Source organism: Panthera tigris, chromosome E1 (genome assembly GCF_018350195.1).
Source record: "Panthera tigris isolate Pti1 chromosome E1, P.tigris_Pti1_mat1.1, whole genome shotgun sequence".
Taxonomy (NCBI): Eukaryota; Metazoa; Chordata; class Mammalia; order Carnivora; family Felidae; genus Panthera; species Panthera tigris.
The window spans coordinates 38590997-38613209 of NC_056673.1; the positions used below are offsets into that span (position 1 = coordinate 38590997).

General features: G+C 51.7%; 2 protein-coding genes across 4 annotated transcripts; one reads left to right on the top strand and one right to left on the bottom strand.

Annotated features, from left to right (window-relative positions):
* Nucleotides 1–26: 26 nt before the first annotated feature.
* On the bottom strand, nucleotides 27–6570 carry ORMDL3 (ORMDL sphingolipid biosynthesis regulator 3). Of its 3 annotated transcripts, none has more exons than XM_042965392.1 (4): nucleotides 6487–6570; nucleotides 2981–3180; nucleotides 2110–2261; nucleotides 27–1689 (listed from the first exon to the last, which is right to left on the bottom strand). In XM_042965392.1, the coding sequence occupies exons 2-4, from the start codon at nucleotides 3152–3154 to the stop codon at nucleotides 1554–1556; spliced, it is 462 nt and encodes a 153-aa protein (XP_042821326.1). In that variant the 5' UTR covers nucleotides 3155–3180; nucleotides 6487–6570; the 3' UTR covers nucleotides 27–1553. The 3 variants fall into 3 exon arrangements, with proteins under 3 accessions (XP_042821326.1, XP_042821328.1, XP_042821327.1); XM_042965394.1 differs by having other exon boundaries at nucleotides 2981–3175; nucleotides 6487–6568; XM_042965393.1 differs by lacking the exon at nucleotides 6487–6570 and adding an exon at nucleotides 5938–6015.
* Nucleotides 6571–19122: 12552 nt separating this feature from the next.
* Nucleotides 19123–20022, top strand: LRRC3C (leucine rich repeat containing 3C). The gene has a single exon (XM_015539152.2). It carries the CDS (start codon nucleotides 19123–19125, stop codon nucleotides 19942–19944), a length of 822 nt encoding a protein of 273 aa, XP_015394638.2. The 3' UTR covers nucleotides 19945–20022.
* The last annotated feature ends 2191 nt before the right edge of the window (nucleotides 20023–22213 follow it).

The following is a 22213-nucleotide window of genomic DNA, read 5'->3' on the forward strand; positions in this document are numbered from 1 at the left end:
AGGAAGCAGAGGCCAGACTCAGGGGAAACAGGAACACATTGTCCTTTATTTGCGTTTCTCAGAATACTGTACAAAGGGAGTAAAAATCCTATTCACACGTTGCTTAGAAAGATTTCGAGGTGAAAGTTCCCTATGATACATGGGGTGGGGGGTAGGGGGGCCAGGAGGCAGGAAACAGGACCAATGTCCTCCCCTCCTCCCTCAGGGCCCTGGAAGGGGGCACAGGCACCCACACCTTTTCAAAAGTAACCCAGACCCTGGTCAGATTGGGGAGGGGAAAAAGGCGGCTCCTCTCCAGCCCACACTCAGGCTCCTGCCCATCTCCCGCCCTCAGGCTGAGGAGACAGTGCCCGAAGGTCACTCCTGGCTCCTTCTACTACCCTGCTCGAGCAGGGACCATTCTGTGGCCCACCCACCCCATTGGCCCACCCACCCCATTTGGGGGTGGCCCCATAGCCCCACATGTACACACAAGAGGCCCCGTCCAGCTCCAGTATGCATGAGGAGGCTACGAGGTGAAGGTTGCAGAAGGGCCCCACCATTCATCATTTGTCCCGGTTTCCCCACACCCCTCACACCCCTGCACAGGGCAGTGTCAAAGCGGACATGTGCTAACGTGCTAACGATGACTCATGGGCCTCTTCCACCCCTCTCCACTCCTCACACTAACCCCGGAGCTGTAACCCCCACCTCCGACCCCGAAGCCTCCCTTCCGATTATCACCACCATGCCTGGGGAAATTAACTCTCCGAGCCTGACCACTTCCCAAAGGAGGAGGCTGAGTCTGGCTTCTATCCCCACACTCCTCCCTTATACCAATCTCTGTGGCTACACGGCCCCTTCCTCCAAGTCTCAATTCACTGTCCCCATCCCCGCCCCCCAAACCATCCTCCCCACCTCCACCAGGCCCAAGATGAGAGTGGCCATGGCCCCCTCGCCTCTGAGACCAGGCCATCCACACCCAGCCCCACCATCCCTCTCCTTACCCTCCCCGCTCCCATCCAGTGCCCCGGGTGGGCTGTAGGGGAGCTGCCAAAAGCATGAGACTTGCAATAGGCAGTTCTCTACCCAGAGGGATGAGGCATCGTCGTGCACTTGCTTTTACACATACGAGCACACACTGAGTGTCATCCTAAAAACTTAAGAATAAAAGTGAACCAATCTAGAAGCTGTACCGTCCCCCTGCTCCTCTTGCAGGGGTTAAAGTGCTTTAGCAGTCTGAGGATGAGCAAGTGAGCAGGGGGTTTCTCCTGTCCCAGCCTCACAGGTTGGGAGCCCAGCCCGTCCCATGACTGCCCCCACGGAGTCTCTATCCAAAAGGCAAAAGGAAAAGATCAAAAAAAATCAGAAAGGGTCAGAGACCTGGGGGGCCCACCTGAACCCCACTACAAGCTACGTCAAGTCGGCTACCAGGGAAATTGGAAGGGGAAACTAGGGCCCAGAGGCTCGACCCCCATCTCTAACAGGATCCAGAGGCTCCTTCTGTCTTCAGCTTCACAGCGTAGGCCTCTACCCCTCCCCTACCATCCCAGGCAGGGGAAGGGGCGGCACCCTCAGTACTTATTGATTCCAAAAATCCGGACTCCATGGAGCTGGGGCAGCTTGGGGATGAGCACACTCATCAAGGACACAGTGTTGAGGATGAAATGGATCTGGTCGTACTTGGTGTAGAAGCTGGTGAGGAAGTACCTGGGTGGGAAGGTTGGGAAGAAGCATAAGACTCTGTTTGGAGGACCCTTCCTCCCTCACTCCTGGGTGGGGAGTGGCAGATCCCCAACAGGTGTGGAGTTATGGGAAAGACCCCCAGAACAGAAGTAGGGTGGCAAGATCTCCCCAGCTAGAGGTCCCTCCCGACCCAGTCCCCTTGCTTTATCCCAGGTCTGTGGGCTTACGTCACTGGCAGGAAGGAAGGCCCATTTGGTGAAACACAGGGCCAGAGAGGCACAAGGCCTAAGCCCAGCAGAAGAGCCGGGGATGCTCCAACTTCCCTGCCTCTGCTCATGCCCATGCCAAAAGCCAGAGCTGGGGACGGGTTTAAGCCTGGCAGGGCCCAGGGTTCCCCAGGCCTTGGCCTGCCTGCTGGCGTCCTCCTCCACCCAAGGCACTCACAGCACGATGGGCGTGATGGTTAAGAATTTCCGAGACGCTGTGAACTGGACCCCATAGTCCATCTGCTCCCAGTGGGTTAGCAACCTCGCCTTGCCCTGGTCCGGAGTCTCGAAGGGTGTCCCCTTCACCGTGTGCAGGAAGATGTACATGCCCTGGAGGAAGGGGACTTCATTAGAGGACACAAAAGGCAAAAGGCCCTCCAGCTCAGCTCCACCACCCCAGTCAAAGAACTGTGTTCTGGGTTATGTGGAGCCTCCCTCTGAGGGGCAGAGGGATGTGGGCTGGAGGTCAGGATGGGGCAGCTGGGAGCCTGGCAGGAGAAGAAGGGAGCCCACCGGGTGAGAGGACAGCCTGGCATGAGGATAAGGCATGGAGAGAACTCAGCTGCAGAAGTGCCCGTCTGGCCCAGTGGTAGCTTCCCTGTGCCAGCTGGGCGGGGATGAGATGACGGCCCCTGCTTGCCTACCAAAGAGTACAAGCTAGCAGGCAGGAGCTGAGGGAGCAGAGGGACCAGACTGGAAGATGGCTGGGGATCCAGACTTGGGAGAGGGGCATTTCTGTGCCAGGATGGGCGCCTGGGTCCTGGGGACTCTCTGGAGGCCTTAGTTCAGTTCCCAGCGGGCCTCCCTCCAGGTCCACATCCTGAAGGTGTGGACAAATCTGCAAATTTTAGTCCTCTTATCAGAGTGCACGTGGCTGGCACCCAGAAGTGGGGACAAAGCAGAGATGAGAGCTGGGTCCGGGCTTGGGTGACAAATGTTGTCAGCGTGTCACCTTGACATCTGGCCCATGTTTGGGGGGCTCCTTCTACTCCTCCGCCCCACCAAAGAGCAGCCCACATGGTCGGGACGGGCAGCAGGCAGGCCCTCACCATATTATGGATGAGGTTGGTGAGGGTCCAGACAACAGGGACGCTCACAAAGGGGATGCTGAGCAGCACGACATGGAGAAGCCCGATGGCCAGCACGTAGGACAGCCAGATGCCGCGGCTGTTCATCACCCGCGTGTTGGGGTTCACCTCACTGTGTGCCGTGCCCACATTCATCCTGCTGCCCCTCTCCTGCCGCTGCTCTGCAAACAAGCAGCACAGGTGAGACAGGTCACACCACTTTCCCTGCCCCCTCGCCCCATCCAAATCCCACAGGGAGGGAGGCACTGCTTTCCCCAAGAACTCCACGCAGTTCTGCTGCTTTGATTCTCAAGCAAAGAGGACAAAGAAAGTCCGCGTGGACTTAGCTCCATTGGTTTCCCACTGCCGGGCTGGGATAAACACCAGGCTGCCCTACACATTGTCCAATCGGGACAGAGCCCCTCAAGGCACCAGGACTGCCTCAGTGGATAGGTCATCAAGAGCCATCCAGCCCAGAGCAAAGAAACCATTGCCTGTTCCCCAATCTCATCCTCCAGAGCATTCTGATGAGGACCCTCTTCCCACCAAGCTCAGGGGAGGGGAGAAGAAGACTGTCCCCTCAGAATCACTCAATATAACCCCTGCTGGACCGTCTTGCTGAGGGCCTGATAAGGGGCATCTCCTACCCGTGTTCCCACCACCATTAAAATTAACAAAAGGCGGTGGGGTGAGAACAGGCAGCAGTGAATGAAATATTTGGGGGTCACTGCTTCTACCCATCTCCCCTAATTATCCAATCCTGGGTCTCTCCCAACCCTGATCCAGGAAGACAGGTAAGCTGCGGGGGTGGGAGGAAGGAAAGAGAAAACAACAGACTAGGGACAACCTCTGCCCAGACTTGGAGGCCTCCTTCTTGGTGACACAAAACAACCCATGCAAGATGTTTTGTCCATTTGGCAGCCACTCAAGCTAACCCTTGTGATGCCGCCCACTCTGCTGCCAAACCACCAGGGCCCTTTTCCCCAACACAGGAGAGGTGAAAATAGAGAACGTGGCCAACATCTACAGTTCCAACGGGCAGCTGAAACCCACATCAACACACCCTGCCCAAGGACACAAAACTACACCTGGGGCCTCTCTCCTGCCCCTTTCCTCTCCGCCCCACCCATCCTCACCTCAGCCTCTTTTCCAAGCCCCTGTTTCCAGGTGTAAGTTACCACCATGCTCCCCCTTGCCCAGTTCCAATGGCACAGCCCTGCAGCAGGAGGAACCAGGAGGGCTGCCCTTGATGCCCAAGAAACAATGCAAGCCAGCTGCATTCCTGGATGCACATAAAGAGGGGAATGAGCAGCCCCCTTGTCTAGAGCTCAGCTGTTCCAAATCCTTAAGGGCCCTGTAACCAGCAAGAGGTGGGAACAGACTGTGCCTTTCTACTGGCTCACCTCCCTAGGTGAGGGGAGGTCCTGCCTGGTAAAGACCCTAAGGTCATCACCATGGTAACAACCCCATCTTCCCTGGGGATGCAGAAAGGGCTCCCAGATGGAGGTATCCTGGAAGTGCCCAGAAGGCCGCCTCCTTCACCCTGCTGCAACAAATCCCCTCAGAGTCGGTTGCTATCTATCTCTGGCAAGGATCACAGCCAAGCCGTGTGGGAGCCAGGATTCTCAAGGATCAGTTCTTTACTTCCAGAATAATGAGAACAAGTTTCCTCTTCTCAGAGAGCCCCAAGCTAAGAGACCTCAAGGGAAATGTGACCCACAACACTCTCTCCCAACATGCAAACATGCATGAGATGTCCCAGGGTGCATCCTGGAAGTAATGCTCCTGAGGCCCATCAGCTCAGCCCATTAGGCTGGATAATTGGGCCTAACAGAAACCCAAGGAACTAGAAAACCAAGACTAAATCAGTTGTTTACGTTCCCAGGGACTTGGAGCTTCAGTTACCCTAACATGGCTCTTGGGACACCTACTACATCTACTACTTCGCAAAAGCCTGGGACGGTGGGGAGCTGGCTAGGAAGTGAGGCCTCTGAAGGACTTACTAGTAAGGAGAGAGGCAGAGTCCCCCAAGTCAGACCAGAAACTGCTTGCCCCTCCCCCTTCTCCCTAACCTAGGCCTATAAAGGTGTGGTAGTACAGAGACCTGTAGCTGTCCCCCCGTATTTTATCCAGCAATACCACAGGCCTTGCTGAATTCCAGATCATCCTACACTCCTTTCTGGCTGAACTAGGGCATCCAATGAAGCCTGATGAGTCCAGGAGGGGCCGAGACCTAGGACCTAAACTGATACCCTTGGAAGTGTCTTCCTGAAGACTGAACACTAGCTCCCCTGACAGCAGAAATCCCAGAAGACCCTCAAAAAGACAGGAGAAATCAAGAAACTAAGAAAAAGGTTGGCAGCCAGGAAACACTCTTAAGAGGTTTGTGTGACTAAGGGTACATATCACTTCCATGAGTAAAAAAACAAAAACAAAAAACAAAAAACAATTGCCCCTCACCCAGAAGGGGAAAAATAGGAAGAAGAACCCAGTAAAGTAAGTCTACAGCAGCTGAGGCTGAAAAGTTCTGGCCGCCCTAGCTGGCAGGTGGCTGCCGTGGCAGTGCCTGATGTGGTTTCATAACCCGTCTCAAACCAAAGCCTGCAGCAACTCTGTTCTGTTAACTACTCTCTTGCTGGTAGCTGTTTTCTACTCCTTCCCTCCCTTCCCCCCTTGGCTCCACACACAAATATCCCTGTCCCAGTCTGGCACCTAAGCCCAGGCCACAGTGCGCCCCAGCACAGCTGCCAGGTGCGCGCTTCCCACTCTTTCCCCAAGTAAGGGCAGCCCCTTAAGCAGCAAATCTTTTGCCTTCTAGATGAAGAGCACAAAACATCCAAGCCCACAACCCGGACCCCAACAATGGGGTCCCTGGCATCACTCCACAATGCCATTTTCATTCTCCCCACCGCCCAACCCGCGGGGCCACAGTCGCTCACCTCAGCTCTGGCCCAGCCTCCCGGACTGGGGAGGACGGTGGAAATGGAAAGACGGCAAGTACCGGGGCGAACCCCCACTAGCAGGGGAAGAGGGTGAAAAAGAGGAGGTGGAGTCTTCGCTATTGTTGGGATTATCCGAGCGGGACTCAAGCCGAAGAGGGGCCTCCCGCTCCGCTCCCCAGCCTAGGACCTCGCACTTCGAGCCCAGCCCGGTCCGGAGCCCCACCCCCACCTCCACGCGTTCACCCAGCCCTGGAGGCGGCCAATTTATCCCCGAAGCCCAGCCTCTCCCCGCCCCCCTCCTCCAGCCGGAGCACTCCCCCACGACGGCCCAGACCCGGTCTCCTGCCCCCACTTTCCCCTGTGGGCATCCCTTCGATTAATGCACCCCCTCGGCTGATGCACCCCCTCCACCTCCGCTCACCCTGCCCGGGTCCCCTTCAGCCCCGGGCGCCTCCCCAGCAGCCCCCACTTTCTTTCCCACCCTGCCTCTAGCCCCAAGAGGAGGCTTCTGGTTCGGCCACCGCGAAGCCACTCGCCGGGACTCACCGCACAGGGCCGGCGGTCGAGGGCCCAGGAGGGGTGCCCGGGGGCGGGGGCCGCTGCTGCTCCAGCAGCTGTAACAACCCGCGGCGGCAGACACCCCGCTGGCAGCTCGGGCCGAATCAGCGCCCCGCGCCGGCCCCCGCGACGTCACCGCCCAGCGCCGTCCCACCCAGTGCTTCCTGGGAGTTGTAGTTTCTCAGCCTGCCTGCGTGCGGGGTGAGGGACCGGTGCCTCCTGGGAGTTGTAGTTTTCTGCCTCTGCTGCAGTCTTGGCCTCGCTGGGGCTGCTGGGCCAGACGTTTCAGTAGCCCAGGAAACTAACATCAGATGGTGGTATTGCTTTGGGGTGTAACAATTACCGCTTTTGCGTCAGCGCGCTCCAAGTGCGGTTTACTCTTGCTTGGTTTTGAGATCAGGAAATTCAGAATTTTAAGTTGCCATAGGTCCCTGCTGGGTCCCAGCATAGACCAGAGCCCAGAGATTCTGACCCGACGTCAGTGTTTTTCCACTTAACACCTAACTGGCTCAGCCCTGGCCGCAGATTAGCTTCAAGGGAAACAGACTAGCAGTCCCGTTGCCCTGCCAGGCCTTCCTGGAAGCTGGCTTCTCACTATGTTGGTTAAGATCAGAGTCCAGAGGGCAGATAATGTAGCCAATGGGCAGCATTTGTCCAGAGACTGGTTACTCTTCATTTAACTTGAGCCAGGCTGGCATGGGCCAGGCCACATCCTTGGCCTCCCCACGTGAGGCCTCAGAAGAGGACCTCTTGGGAAGACTCCTTGATGAATAGTTAGGAGCCTTAATTCCAGTCCCAGGTCAGCTTGTGTGGCTTTGGGTGGGAGGCTCCACCTCTGGGCAGCAGGTTTCACAGCTGCATGCCCCAAAGGCAAGGGCACAGATTTTATTTCCAGGCCAGCATAACATAGGCACACCTTTACCAGCAGTGTGACCCCGAGCAAATAACTTGTCTTCATCTCCAATTCTACACCTGTGAAATTCAAAAGAATGTATGTAAAGCACCTGTTGCATGGTAGGAAGCTACTCTGTAGGAAGTTGAACTCAATGGCTTCCCAGGTCTCCTGGGTCAGTCCCACTCTTCATGCCACCAAAAGGGGCTGGTTTAAGTGGTTTTCATTGCCCCCACCCAGCTTCTAAGTCCACTCCGTATGGCAGGGCTGGAATAGCAGGATCAGATGACACCATGACATGCCAGCCTGGTGGGCTGTAAACACACCTGCAATAAATGTGAGGGGACAGAAAGGACAGGGAGGCTGGGGAGCACTTCTCTCAGACCTCACCTACCCTTCCCCAGGAGACTGCCAGGAAACAGCCTTCACAAGTTGGAGGGGGCCCCCAGAGGCACCTAGTGGGCAGGAAGCAGGTGGATATCTGAACCACTTGGAGCAGAAGAACAGGAATCTTCTCAAATATTTCCAGGGCCAATGACCAAAGAGCACTCATCCCAAGACCTAAATAATCACCCCAGAGTCTGAAAAAGTTCTACCTTATACAGAAGTTTCTCCTGCCTCACCCATTTTGTGTAATCAGCCTTCTGAAGACATGAGCCAACAACTGAGTGTTGGCCTTTCTACAGAAACCTCCCAGCACTGAGGCAAAAAAAAAAAGATGTCTTTACTTTTTTCCAAAGTGAGCCGACTTGACTCCTTTGACTTTCCTCTGGAATTCTTCCATCATCCTTCAAGTTGCTCGAACCCTCCGGATCTTTGCCAGTTTCCTCACACCTCTGCAAAGTTCAGTGACCCAGACTGGACCTACGTCTCAAATAAGGGCCTGACTAATGCGTAGTCTAACGGAAAGATTACCCGACATGCCATGCCCTATTAATAACTCCTGTTATCAAGCTTTTTTCACAATGGGAATGAACAGAGTTCTGACTCACTCTAGGTCTGCGGTAAATTGTAGATCACTCTCTGCTTAATTTAGCCTGAGTCCCTGTCATCATCTTTCTCCTTCTCTAGCTCTCTGCCCTCATAATTACCCTGTCTTTACCAAACATCCTTCAGCCCTGAATAGGCCTAAGTACTGAATGAGTGACAGCACTTTTATGCGGTGCTGGGGAAGGCACAACCCCTTGGACAAACCGTTGGTAATATGTGCCAAGAGGCTGAAAAATCATTCAGGCCTTGGAGCTATGATTACATTTCTGGTAGCATATTCTAAGGAAGTACATCCCGTGTACTATGTGGGAGGATGTTCATTCCAGCATTTTTTATAACAGCGGAAAATGGAAAGCAACCTAAATGCCCGAGAAAAATATTATTGTATATCCACTGGATGGCATACTATGAGGCTGTAGAGTTAACGGTTGTGAAAACCATGGGGCAGTATAGGAAAATGTTTGCTAGGTTATATGAAAAGATCAGGGGGAGAAAATAGCATGAGTATTCCCCCAGATGCAGTCAGCAAAATCTAGGAAAAGGGAAACTAGAACAAACATCCAATTCCCTTAACAAATAAATTGGAAAGGGAAAAAAAGAGGAAAAGACTTACAGATTAAAACAAATTTGGGGTGCCTGGGTGGCTCAGTCAGTTAAGCGTCCAACTCTTGATTTCGGCTCAGGTTATGATCCCAGTGTCATCTTGGGATAGAGCCCCCCCCCCCCCATCAGGCTCTGTGCAGAGCAGAGTCTGCTTGAGACTCTCTCTCTCCCTCTGCCCCTCTCTCCCGCTTGTGTTCTCTTTCTTTCTCTAAAAATAAATAAAATTAAAAAAAATTTTTATATCAAGCAATATTTCATCCAAAAGCCATATCTGGATCCTGACTGAAGCAAACCAACTTCAAAAAAAAAAAAAAAAAAGGTTTATTATCAGGGAAATTTGAGTACTGACTCTTCAAATTGATGATATTAAGGAATAATTTTTTTTAATGTTTATTTATTTATTTTGAGAGAGAGAGCAAGCACACACATGGGAGAGGGGAGAGAGGGGGGAGAAAGAGAATCCCAAGCAGGCTCCTTGCTGTCAGCACAGAGCCCAACTTGGAGACTGGGGCTTGATCTCAGGAACAGTGAGATCACAACCTAAGCCAAAATCAAGAGTCAGACATTTAACCGACTGTGCTACCCAGGCGCCCTTAAGATTTTATTTTATTTTTAATTTTTTTAAGTTTATTTGTCTTGAGAGAGAGAGAGCACAAGCAAGGGAGGGGCAGAAAGAGAGAGGGAGAGAGAGAATCCCAAACAGGCTCCACACCATCAGCACAAGGCCCAACTCAGGGCTAATCCCACGACCTGTGAGATCATGACCTGAGCCGAGATCAAGAGTCAGACACTTAACAGATGGAGCCACCCAGGCACTCCTAAGGAATAATAATTTTTAAGGCATTGTAATTTTTTAAAAATAAAAGTCCTCCTAATCTTTTAGAAATATATACTAAAATATAGGTGGATGAAATGATACAATGACTGGATTTGCTTCAAAATAATCTGGGCTAAAAGCATAAGAGACTGTTAAAAACTGAGAACAAACTGAGGGTTGATGGGGGTGGGAGGGAGGGGAGGGTGGGTGATGGGTATTAAGGAGGGCACCTTTTGGGATGAGCACTGGGTGTTGTATGGAAACCAATTTGACAATAAATTTCATATATTAAAATAAATAAATAAAATTGTAAAAAAAAAAAAACAAAATAATCTGGGCTAGGGACTTGGAGGAATAAAAAGAAACAAGATGAGCTATGAAGTGATAATTGTTGAAACTGGGAAATGGGGACATGGGACTCCTTATATTATTTTTTCTACTTTTTTATGTTTGAAATTGTCCATAATAAAAGCTTCTATAAACCTGCATATGCCCCAGTGATGATGATAAGAAAAAGTAGAGCAACACCAGTAAGATCCTGGCACCAGAATGCCAGGGTTAAACAACCAGCTCCTGTACTTACCAGCTGTGTGGCCTTGGGCAAGTCACTGAACCTCTCTGTGTTTTAGTTACCTCATTTCTTTTTTCTTTTTAAAAATGTGTAATTATTTTTGAGAGAGAGAGACAGAGTGCAAGTGGGGAAGGGGCAGAGAGAGGGAGACACAGAATCTGAACCAGGCTCCAGGCTCTGACCTGTCAGCACAGAGCCCGACGCGCGACTCGAACTTATGTACCACGAGATCATGACCTGAGCCGAAGTCGGACGCTCAACCGACTGAGCCATCCAGGTACCCTGTCAGTTACCTTCTTTCTAAACAGAGATAGTGATGATCATGATAATGCCTACCTCATATCGTTGGGAAGAATAAATGGCTCAATAGATGTGTAGCACTTCACAATTGCTGATACGTAGTAAGTGCTCTGTATTACTGATGAGGGAGCAAAAGGCAAGCTGAGGGCAAAGCACAGGCTAACACCCAACCCAATCCCCCGGAGGTGGAATATGCATGTGACCTTCCCAAGGCTCTCCTGCTGCCCAAGAACAGAGGAAAGAGAAAAACAAGTGGTTAACCGATAGAAATCACAGTAAGGCAGGACATGAGTCTCCATCAATTTACAACTATCTTAATGATTTACAAGGAAAAAAAGCAATTTTATCAATAGCCAACTTACAGAAACCTATAGATTCAATTTCATGGAACTCTGTCATCACCTTCCCCTCCATAAGATAGAAAATCTTATATAATCAGTCACTCCTCATGCCCCAAGTACAGCTCTCTCTGCCCATGGGTCCTGTCCCCGTGCTTTAATAAAAACACCTTTTTAAATCGAAGATGTCTCAAGAATTCTTTCTTGGCCATCAGCTCCAAACCCCAACTTTTCTGCATCATTACCTCTTATTAATCCATTCTGCATGTCCATGGAATCTGAACATCTGCTTTCCTAGGCTGTGCAACTTCGACAAAATAAAAACAGATCTTGTGTTAGGATGAAGGGGTTGGGAGTGATCTTTTTCACTCTCCAGTGTCAATCTTTGTGTAATGTGAAATTATTAGTTTTAAATTTTTTATGAAATGTGTTTGTGTTTTTAAAACCCAATGAGTCACTTTCACAGGCTCTCCTGCCCTCTGGGAGCTCCCTAGTCTGCTGAGATAGACATATTCCCCAGCCTTGGTGTTTCCATCTGGCAGGGTGGCGTGGCCTCTCCTTGCCACAGATACAACCGTGTGGGCCGAGATAGCAAACGTGGGCGGAGAAATAAACTGGGAGCACATTCCCAAGACGATGGCCTGGCCGTGGTGAGAAGTGAGGAGGTGGGGCGTCAAGAAACAGAGCCCCTTTCCCTGACCCCTGGGGGGAAATCATGGCACCCCTCCACTCTTAACCACCTCTCACTCCCCTCCAATTCATTCCTTTCCCCCACTGCTCTCCCTACCTCACCTCCCTCCTTCCTAAAGGGGAGGTGTAGAGGTCACACCCAGAGCAAATACAAAGGGGAAAAAAAAGCTGTTTATTTCATTGGCAGTTGAGTTTGGGTTTCGGTGGGGGGCACCCCAGGCATGGGGTAGCAGAGCTGGAGTGGGGGGCGGTGATGCTAAGCAGACAAAGAAACACTGAGTGAGAGCTCTGAGCTGGTGAGAAACAGAGAGCATTGCCAGGCCCTCACTCTCCACCCCTCACCCAGCCCTGTGGTTGGCAATTTGGGGCTGCTGAGGGAGAGGGCCAAGCAGGCCAGGGCCCAGAACCAAGGCCTGGGATCCGGAACCTCTGTCTGGGAACCAAGAGCAGGGCTGTTCTTTAGGCACCCCTTAATCTGCATACTTTGGTATGGACAATTGACATTTTCTCCCCTGGGGGGGAAAAAAAAGTAGGCTAGAAAACTGCAAATATTACAGATCAACAGTGACTATAAGAAGTCCCCTAGTGCCCATCCAGAGGGATCAGGCCCCACCTCTCTAGAAATCCACTGTGACAGCTGCCCCAGATCACCTTCCTCCCCTAATGCCCACTCCTCCATCAGTAACAGCTAACGTTATTCAGTGTTGGCTGTGTTCCAGGTATTGGGCAAAGGGCTTCACATCTATAAATACATAAACACGTGTTAATATATATATATTTTTTAACTTTAAAGAAAAAGAGAAAGAGAGAGTATGAGTGGAGGAGAGGGGCAGAGGGAGAGAGAGAATCTCAAACAGGCCGTTCACTGAGTGCAGAGCCTGATCCCATATCCCCGGGATCACCACCCAAGCCGAAATCAAGACTCAGACGCTTAACTGTCTCTTAATCTTTAAAACGGCCCTGTGAAATAGATATTTTTTATTTTCCTCACTTTACAAATGGGAAAATTGTAGTACAGAGAGTTTAAATATTCCAGGGGCGCCTGGGTGGCTTAGTCGGTTAAGCTGGGCTGACAGCTCAGAGCCTGGAGCCTGCTTCGGATTCTGGGTCTCCCTCTCTCTCTGCCCCTCCCTCACTTGTGCTCTGTCTGGCTCTCTCTCTCAAAAATAAATAAATGTTATAAATAAATAAATAAATATTCTGCCAGAGGTCACACAGCTAAGGAAGGGATATTTCTCCCCTAATCCACTCCTGGCCACACCCCCTGTCCAGCATGTCCCTCATGTTCCCATAGGTGCCTTGTAAAGCCTTCTATTGGCACCGAGGGCGCTATATTTAAGTTATCTGCTATACACCCGCTTCCCCTGGTGGACTGCTTGTTCTGTGTTTTACTCATATGCGTTTCCTCCACACAGTGGGTTCTCAGTGAATGTTAGCTGAAGGATATAACGATCCACACATCCCAGATACAGCCACTCTGAGCTCCTGACCATTGTCAGAAATACCTTGCTCTTTCTTGCTCTTATCTCAGTCTATAATGCTTTTTACTCCTATCTTTTTCTATTTGGTAGACTCCTTTCCTCACCTGTCACCTCAAGGCCTCCCTCACCTGTCACCTTCTCTGTGAAGCCTTCCCCAACTATCCAGGCAGAGTATCCTGCTTTGACTTCCAGATGCCTCTGACCTCTGTAAACACCTCAGCTACAGCTCACCCCTAGGCTATCAGGGGGCTGTTTTTGTGCACATGTCTGTCTTCCCCCATTGTCTAGGGGGCATTTTACTTCTCTCTGCATCCCCTGATGACTAAGAGGCCCAGCAGGTGTGCACTGAACAAATGACAGATGGATGGGAGCATAAACTGTACACCCCCCTTTGCCATTTTCCACAAGGAACTTTCCAGCAAAGGAAAGTTTGTTGCCCCTCCTGCCAAACTACCCAGTAAACTGGCATTAGAGGGGTCCCTTGCTGACATGATAGGTAAAGTAGCTATATAGCCCTCCTTTCCTTTCAATTATCTTCCTCTATCCAGGCTGTATGTGGGCACTTCCCATATCAGGGAGACAGGGACCAGGAGGCCTACTTTCTTTCCTCCCAGGTCACATCTTAGGGGAATGGAATTACTGCCCTTGGAAAGAGGAGCCCTGACACAGCCCACCGAAGATGGGGCCCTGGAGGCCTACTCTCCTTGGCCCTGAACTTGGGAGCCAGGCCCTGCCATGCCTCAACCTCTTCCCTGCCCCACCATCATAGATACACCGAACTTCAGGCTGGAAGAGATCTCAGAGAACATGAGATCCAGAGCACCAAAGGCACAAGGGGATTGGGGAGGGATGCACCCAATGGAGCAAATGGTCTTGGGCCTGGCCCGAGAGTTTTCCCACACACCCCAGAAGACATGGCAAAGAATGGAACATTCTTTAGTCCTGTGTCATGGCTTCCATTCAGGCCTTTACCATGTCCCACGTGGACTGTCGCAGTAATTAGTCTTTCTTCCACCAATACATCCTCCACACAACCAGAAAGCGATCCAATTACCAAAGTTAATTGTATTTATTTATTTATTTTTAAAGTTTATCTATTTATTTATTTTTAAAGTTTTGATTTCATGACCTGAGTTGAAATCAAGAGTTGGACGCTTAACCAACTGAGCCACCCAGGAGCCCCTCAAAGCTAATTTTAAAACCCTTAATCTACCAGTCACTAAATCAAGTCTCAATTCTTACATGGTATCCAAGACGAAAAGGATCTGGTCCCTTTCCACTTTCCACTTTAAGCATGGCCTTTGCGACTACTCCTCCATTCTATCGTCTAGGAGAAGCCAAAGCTTCTCATGCTCCCTTGCTCTTATACATACTCCGCTTCTCCACCTGATGAACTCAGCCTTGAAGACCCAGCACAGATGTCACTTCTTGGTAAAGTCTTCCCTGATAGCCTGGAAAAGTTAGTGTATCAGGTAAAAATGCTCCCAGCTGAAAGCATGGAAAACCCAAGCAAAGGAATGATTCTAACCCTCAGTTGCCAGTACAGTCATCTAAGGAGCTTTTAAAAGTCCCTGTCCACTGGACACATGCCAGACCAATTAAATCAGAATCTCTGTGGTGGGCACAGGCACCAGTAGGTTTCAAAACCTCCCATAGTCTAATGTGAAGCGAAGTTGAAAAGCACTGAAGCGGGGGTTTATTTTTCTCACAGAGTGAAAGTAGCTGGCGGTTGCTAGTGTTGGTTGAGTGGCTCAGTGATATTCAGGCCTATTTCTCAGTGATGCTCTTGACCTTTCCTTTCTGCTTTGTTGCCTCAGGGTCACAGGATAGCTGTGGTTGATCCTCCCTGTTCAAAGCAGGGAGAAACCCGCAGAGAGAAAGGGAGGGTTTAGTCCACCCTCTTTTATAAACAAATCAAAGACTGTCCCAGAAACCCCTTCAGCAGACTTCCCCCTAGATGCCATTGATCAAAACTGCACCACCCCCACCACCCCTGGCCACAAAGGAGGCTGGGAAAATGGGCAAAGGGATTTCTGATAGACCGAGAGGACCAGTCAGGCTCTATCAGGAGGAACTACTCCCAAATCAGCAGGCGTTATCAAGGAAGGAAATAAGGCATGGATATTGAAGGGTGGCAGAATGATGCCACCCCCAAATATGCCACTTTGACATTAGGATTATTTTGAGCTCAATTCACATAAAAAAACAACAGATGGCAAGAAGGGCATTCTAATCTCCCCCCCTTTTCCCCTGAAAACAGGAGACAAAACTCCCAAGTGAAAGATGCCCTCCTGTATAGGGAGAAAAGGAACATTCAATAGGGAGTCAAAGCTGAGACAATTCTGTACAAACAGAACTTGTTAAAAAATAATTTTTATCTGTCTCTAGCCTCCCCATATATTTTAGTTACTTTTCCACAATTCCCTCTCTTTATTCAACCTAGTAGAGAAGTATTTGCAATTTGCCACCTCTTTGGGTCTTCATTTCCTGTCAAGGGCTCCTGTGTCTCATAATGCTTACATAAATGTGAATGTTTTTCTCCTCTTGATCTGTGTTGGAGTTCAACTCTCAGGCCCAGCTGAAAAGCTCTAAGAGGGAAGAGGGGAAATGTCACCTCCCCTACAATACCGAGTTGACAGACAGCAGATTCTTTCAGTGTTATTTATTCTCTCTCTGGGCTTTAAAGCTCCTCGTACACACGTCAGTTATGACACACATCACATTAATACATTTGGAGGCATGTATCAACAAGCCCATGTTTACTTCCAGACTGGCAGTTCTCAGCTCAGGCTGCACATTAGAAATGCCTGGGGAGCTGCTTTTTTTTTTTTTTTTTTTTTTAAGTTTATTTACTTGTTTCGAGAGGGCGATAGGGGCAGAGAGAGAGAGAGAGCGAGCTCTGTGCTGTCAGCGCAGCGCCCAACATGGGGCTTGATCCCAGGAACGGTGAGATGATGACGTGAGCTGAAATCAAGAGTGAGACGCTTTGGGGCACCTGGGTGGCTCAGTCAGTTAAACGTCTGACTTCAGCTCAGGTCATGATCTCCTGGTCTGTCAGTGCAAGTCCTGCGTCAGGCCCTGTGCTGACAGCTCAAAGCCTGGAGCCTGCTTCAGATTCCATGTCTCCCTCTCTCTCTACCTCTCTCTCTCTCTCTCTTTCAAAAATAAATAAACATTAAAAAAATTTTAAAAAGAGTTAGATGCTTAACCAACGGAACCACCTAGGCACCCCAGAAATGCCTCGGGAGTTTTTGAGTGCCTAGACCCTAGCCACAGAAATCTGAATTTAATTGGTCCTGGCAAAGCCCAAGCACAACTAATTTGTAAGAGACCTCCAAGTGGTTCTGATGTGCAGGCTGGGTTAACCACCGCTGAAGTCCCAGCACCTTAAGAGCAGGGTCTGCGTCCCCTTCCATGAGCACAGTTCTTGGAACATGAGGCACACAGGAAATCCTCACCGAACGGATGAATGAGTGGCAGAGAAGAATTTCTGCCCCAACTTTGTCAACCCCCGGCCTGCAATGTGCACCGTCTTGTGTGCCTCCGCCTCCCTCTCAGTTCCTTCTCCGCCGAGCACTGTGCTTAGCCACCCTCGACTAACCACATGAATGCTCCAGTTGGGCTCTCCTAACTACACACACTGCCCGCTTCTCCCGCAGCTGCTGTGCTGGGCACGCCAGGCCTGCTCTTCCTTGGAAGCTTCCCTAGTCTGAGAAGATTGCTCTATCAACAGCCATGCTCAACTCTTGTGCCTTATTTAGCTAAACTCCTGGCCAGTGTGAGAGAAGAACAGTGTGAGGTAGGATTCCACATGTCTGCTGTTCCACATTCAGCCACAATCCCAAAACGGACACCCAAGCGTTCAGTGGCAGAGTGCCTAACAAGCAACTAACAAGCAATCCACAGACAAAATTCTTGCTTCTCCTGCCCAAGTGTAGAAAATGTGTCTTATCTGATTTCTTGGACAAGTGTGAGTCTGAGAAATGCCCCTGTTGACATCACAAGAATGAGTCAGTGGTGAATTATCTCCAGAGATGATATCATCCAATATCGGATTCTGGCCCCCATCACGCTTCTGAAACTGCTTCTTCAAAGGTCACCTCCAGGGCCAGCTTCACGGACATGTGGCCTGTACAATCCCACGGGGCCCCATGCCCCACACTCAGAAGGGCCCTGCAGTTGGTTTTACAATCTGCTGTTGCCATCTTGAAGTTCTCAGTTTTTGAACAAGGGGCCCTATGTTTTCATTTTGCACTGGGCCCTGAAATTGTGTGTCCAGCTCTGGTCATTCATATAGCCTCTTACAAAATCCAGCGAGGTTTTCCTTCTCAGAAGGGTCTCCACAGCATATGACCTTAGTCTCCTTTGTGCAAGTCTCTGTGACACGCTGCTCTCCTGTCCTCTTTTACTGCATTGCGAGAAGGTGCTGTAATGGGATGGCATAGGCTGCAAATGGTGATTAGGATCAAGAGACCCTGGAGAATGAGCCCTCCCAGACATGAGGGAGACTTAACTTGGGGGCCCAGGGCTCTAGCAAACAGAGACAACTGGAGTCAGCTCCAACCCAACACAGAAAATCATCAGGAAAACTTGTAGTGACCATATGACTTCAGATGCCTTGAAGAACCCCTTCTAACTCTAGAGGGGCCATCTACCAACCGTGCAGAGAACAAACTAAAACAGGGAGGCCTGCCAATCAGGCAAGAGCGTTGGACACTCTGAGAGGAGCCAGGAGATGAGGTCCTCTGGAGACAGACAAGATTTCCAAGGAAAAGACTGAGGGAAGTTTGTTCACTGTGGAAGAAGGTGGCATAGGACACAGTAAGACAGAAAAGGAGAGTGAGGGAGGGACCGAATTGGGGGAGATGGCTGTTGGAGGCAATGGGTGTGAGATGGGGCCCACCCCAATTCTGCCCCCCAGGCCTGCCAAGCAGGGATCCTTCTGCTGGGCCAGGCTGTGGGCAAGCAGCAGAGGTTCTGAGAGGCGGAGTCTCAGCCTGGAGGAAGTCTCAGCTGGGAGAGGAGGGACAGAAGACGACAATGTCAAGGCCTTGGGAGGGGAGCCTGAAGCAGAGAAAGGAATTGGGGCCTGGTCTCCCCATGACAGAGTTCATCAGGGTCCAGGATCTGCCCTGTCTTGGCATCACCTGGCCAGGCCATGGCTCAGGTATCTGACACCTGGGGCCCGGAGTCACATGCCAGGAAACTCAACACTCTTGGGGCCCAGCCCCCAACTTCCAGCAGCTACGAGCAAACAGGGCTTCTAGAGAAGGAAGCGGTTCTCTAGAGCCGGGCAGCAGGGAGACTGCTTCCGGGGAGAGGGAACACAGGAGAAGACTCTCCCACCAACAGGGGTGAGAGGTTGAGAGGAGGAGGGTGGGGGGGAGGAAGAGTAGAGTGGAGAGGACAAAGCTGGGGCAGGCAGGGGGCAGGTGCTCCAGGAAAAGGGGGAGATGGGCACAGAAAGCAGGCGTAGTCACCTAGCCTAGCTGAATGCCCTGACATCCGCTCGCTGATCTGTCTTCCTTGTCTCCTTCACCCTAGTGCCAATCTGGCCCTCAGCTGCCTACGGAGCCCACCTGGCAGCCACCCAGGTAGGTTGGTAGAAAAAGACTTTATTCCAATAAGGGAGATTAGTACACGGGCAGAAGCAAAGCCTTAGGAGCTCCCAGACCCAGAGTGACCAACAGGGCCTTGGACCATGGGACTTCATAGATTAGCCCTCCAGAATCAAGGAGACGCTAGAAAAATCTCAGGCCCAGGGGAATCTTTTACCCAAAGGGCCTGAAAAAGGAGCCCTAAACCCCAAAGAAGAAGCTAAAGTCACCCAGGCCTGACAGAACCCCCAAAGGAAGGCCCCCGCCCACAGAGACCCCACAGGGGACCTCCAGAAGAGAGAGCTGGCAGTGGGGAATGGAATTCTTTTGACTCATTCTTCCTTTATGGGGCTTTTCTTCCCCAGGTCCTACTGCACTCCAGGACTATGCCAATATTTGGCCATGCTCCCACCAGCCAGTCACCTCCTCTCTCTCCTGCTGGTGCTAGGCACAGGTGGCACGGTGCCCAGCCCCTGGGTGCCTCCTCAGGGCTGCTACGTGGCAGAAGAAGCTGGTGAGAGGACATTCCGCTGCAGCCAGGCAGGCCTGAGTGCTGTGCCCACCGGCATCCCCAACGACACCCGCAAGCTCTACCTGGATGCCAACCGGCTGGCATCAGTGCCAGCTGGAGCCTTCCAGCACCTGCCTGTCCTGGAGGAGCTGGATCTGTCCCATAATGCCCTTGTCCACCTCTCAGGGGCTGCTTTCCAGGGCCTGGCAGGCAGTCTGCGCCACCTTGACCTCTCTGCCAACCAGCTGGCCTCGGTGCCTGTGGAGGCCTTCGTGGGCCTGAAGATCCAAGTGAATCTATCCGCCAACCCATGGCGCTGTGACTGTGCCCTCCAGGAGGTGCTCAGGCAGGTGAGGCTGGCACCGGACACTGGAACAGGCATCGTGTGTGGCCCCGGAGCCCGACCAGACCTCGTGGGGCAAGAGTTCCTGCCGCTGGCAGGGGAGGAAGAGCTGTGTGGGACGGGGCGGGGTGGGGCCCAGCGGAGCACTGATGTAGCCCTGCTGGTCACCATGGGGGGCTGGCTGGTGCTCGTGGTGGCTTATCTGGCGCACTACGTGTGGCAGAACCGGGATGAGACTCGACGTCCCCTCAAGCCGGCCCCCGTGCTGCCCGTGCGCTCTGAGGACTCCTCTACCCTCAGCACAGTGGTCTGAGGACCGGGGCCACTCCTCCAGCCCCATGCCCCACACTCCTACCGCCGTGCCCTCTCTTTTCCTCTAACCCTCTGCCTCCTCTACAGCCCCCCATCCCCCAAATTCCTCCCCACTTCCTCCTCTGTCTCCCCTAAACACCTGATCTCTCTCTCTCTCAACCAACACCATCTTTGGCGCCTACTGTGCCTGGTTGTGCTAGACTCAGAGACCCAAAGCTCCTGAGTCCACAGTGGGTGGGGGGGCAACAGAACAGAGGTGGGTGCGGGGAGAACATGGAAGAGGAAGCCTCTGCCTGGCTGTGTGGATGTCTGAACTGACATTTCAAGAATGAAAAGGGCTTTGGGCAGAAGAGGGAGGACCCTAGCGAAAAAGCAGTAAACAAAGTCAAAGAAGATGCAAACAACTTAGAAGGCATGGGCACCAAAAAGACCTACCTGGCGGCTGGAATAGAGGATGCAAAGAGGGGCAAGGGGATGGTGGGCCAAGCTGGAGGGGAAGTCAGAAACTGGGGTGTAGACAGATGGAGAAGGACTGTGTGGGCTCTTGCTCTCTTCTCTCCATCTACGAGAAGCTCCCCCCTTACTTCCTGCCTCTCTCTTGACCCCAGGCTCCTCTCCCTGTGTCTTCTCTTGGGGGCCTCCTGGCTTAGAGTCCTCTGCTTCTTTTCCAGAGACTCTCCATCTCTCTTCTCTCTCTTTTATACACTGAGGGGCTTTCTGAACCCTTTCCCTTGGGGGAAGAGTGGTCTCCTCTATGTCTGAGCTGAAGATGGGTCACCGGGAGTTGGAGGGGGATAGGGACGAGGAGGTCTCCCACCTCCAGAATATCACTGGACAACTCAATAAAGTCACTTTTATTAAGGCTCCTGATCTCTTCCTTATTGTTCATTTCACTGAATGCACGTGGCCTGACAGTGAGGAGTGGGAAAGTGTTGAGCCCTTTACCACGGCCTCTGCCACCACTTTGGCGGCGTGTGCTCCCGCTGGGTTGGATGCCAACTCCTCTCTCCCCTCCTACCTCCCAGTTCCTGACACCAGAGTCTATCAGCTAGGGATGCCAGGGCCTATGAATTAATGATAATGGAACCAGAATGGAGAATGGGAGGAGGCTAGAGGGAGGACAAACAGGAAGGAGGGAAGGAGGGCAAGGTCCAGGCATCAGTGATCAGCTGGCAGCCTCCAGTCTGTTAGACGGGGCATAGGAAGCAAAGGGAAAGGGAGCTGTTACCCTCCTGGCAATCTCTCATTTCTCTCAGTGGGAATCTGAGCAGGGGGTACAGAGAAACTAGATGTGCTCAAAGTTAATGAAAGAACTCGTGGGGCAGAGGAGACCAAGTTGCCTGAAGAAGGGGGGCCATATGAGATATCCCTATCACCAAATGGGCTTCTCAAGGGACCAAAAGGGTCAACACACCCCCTCCCTTGCCCTCATGTAGCATGACCCACCCATGCAGCCTCCGTGGAGGAAACTGCTGCTTTGGGGAATCTCATTGAAACTCCAACAGAAGCTGAAGATAAGAACCACTGAACCACGGTTCCACCCAGCTTGGGGCAGATTCTGGGACAGATGGAGAGGCTGCTCAAGAAGAAGCAAAGAGGGATGCCTGGGTGGCTCAGCCGGTTAAGTGGCCAACTTTGACTCAGGTCATGATCTTGCAGTCCATGAGTTCGAGCCCTGCGTCAGGCTCTGTGCTGACAGCTCAGAGCCTGGAGCCTGTTTTGGATTCTGTGTGTCTCTCTCTCTGACCCTCCCCTGTTCATGCTCTGTCTCTCTCTGTCTCAAAAATAAATAAATGTAAAAAAAATTTTTTTAAAGAAGCAAAGAGGAATCCACTACCTCCCCAGTCCCTCTGACCCACCCTGATTTCCCTGTCTTCTTTCCAGCATCCCCAGCCCCTTCTCTTGCCATCTCTGAGGCTCCCTCCACCACTCCAAGGCTGAGGTACCTCACATCATTCAGGAAGTCTCAACTTGACTCATTTCAGAAAAACCTGAGACCCACCCCCCATCCCCTTTTCTCAGGAGATATGGGCCTCCCCACTTCCAGGGATGCTCAGGGACAGGGAAAGAGTGTGGACAGTTTCCGGCTGCAGTTTGACCTCCACCCCAGCCACACCCTGGCCTGGGCCTTGGAATCTTGGCCCAAATCCTATCATACCCTCCATCAGTTTCTCCCTTGCCACAGTCTGTCCCACTCTGCTCACCCACCCGCTCCTGGAATCAGGCTGGGACACATCTCACTGGATCCTGGGAAACAGATTGTGTAGGCC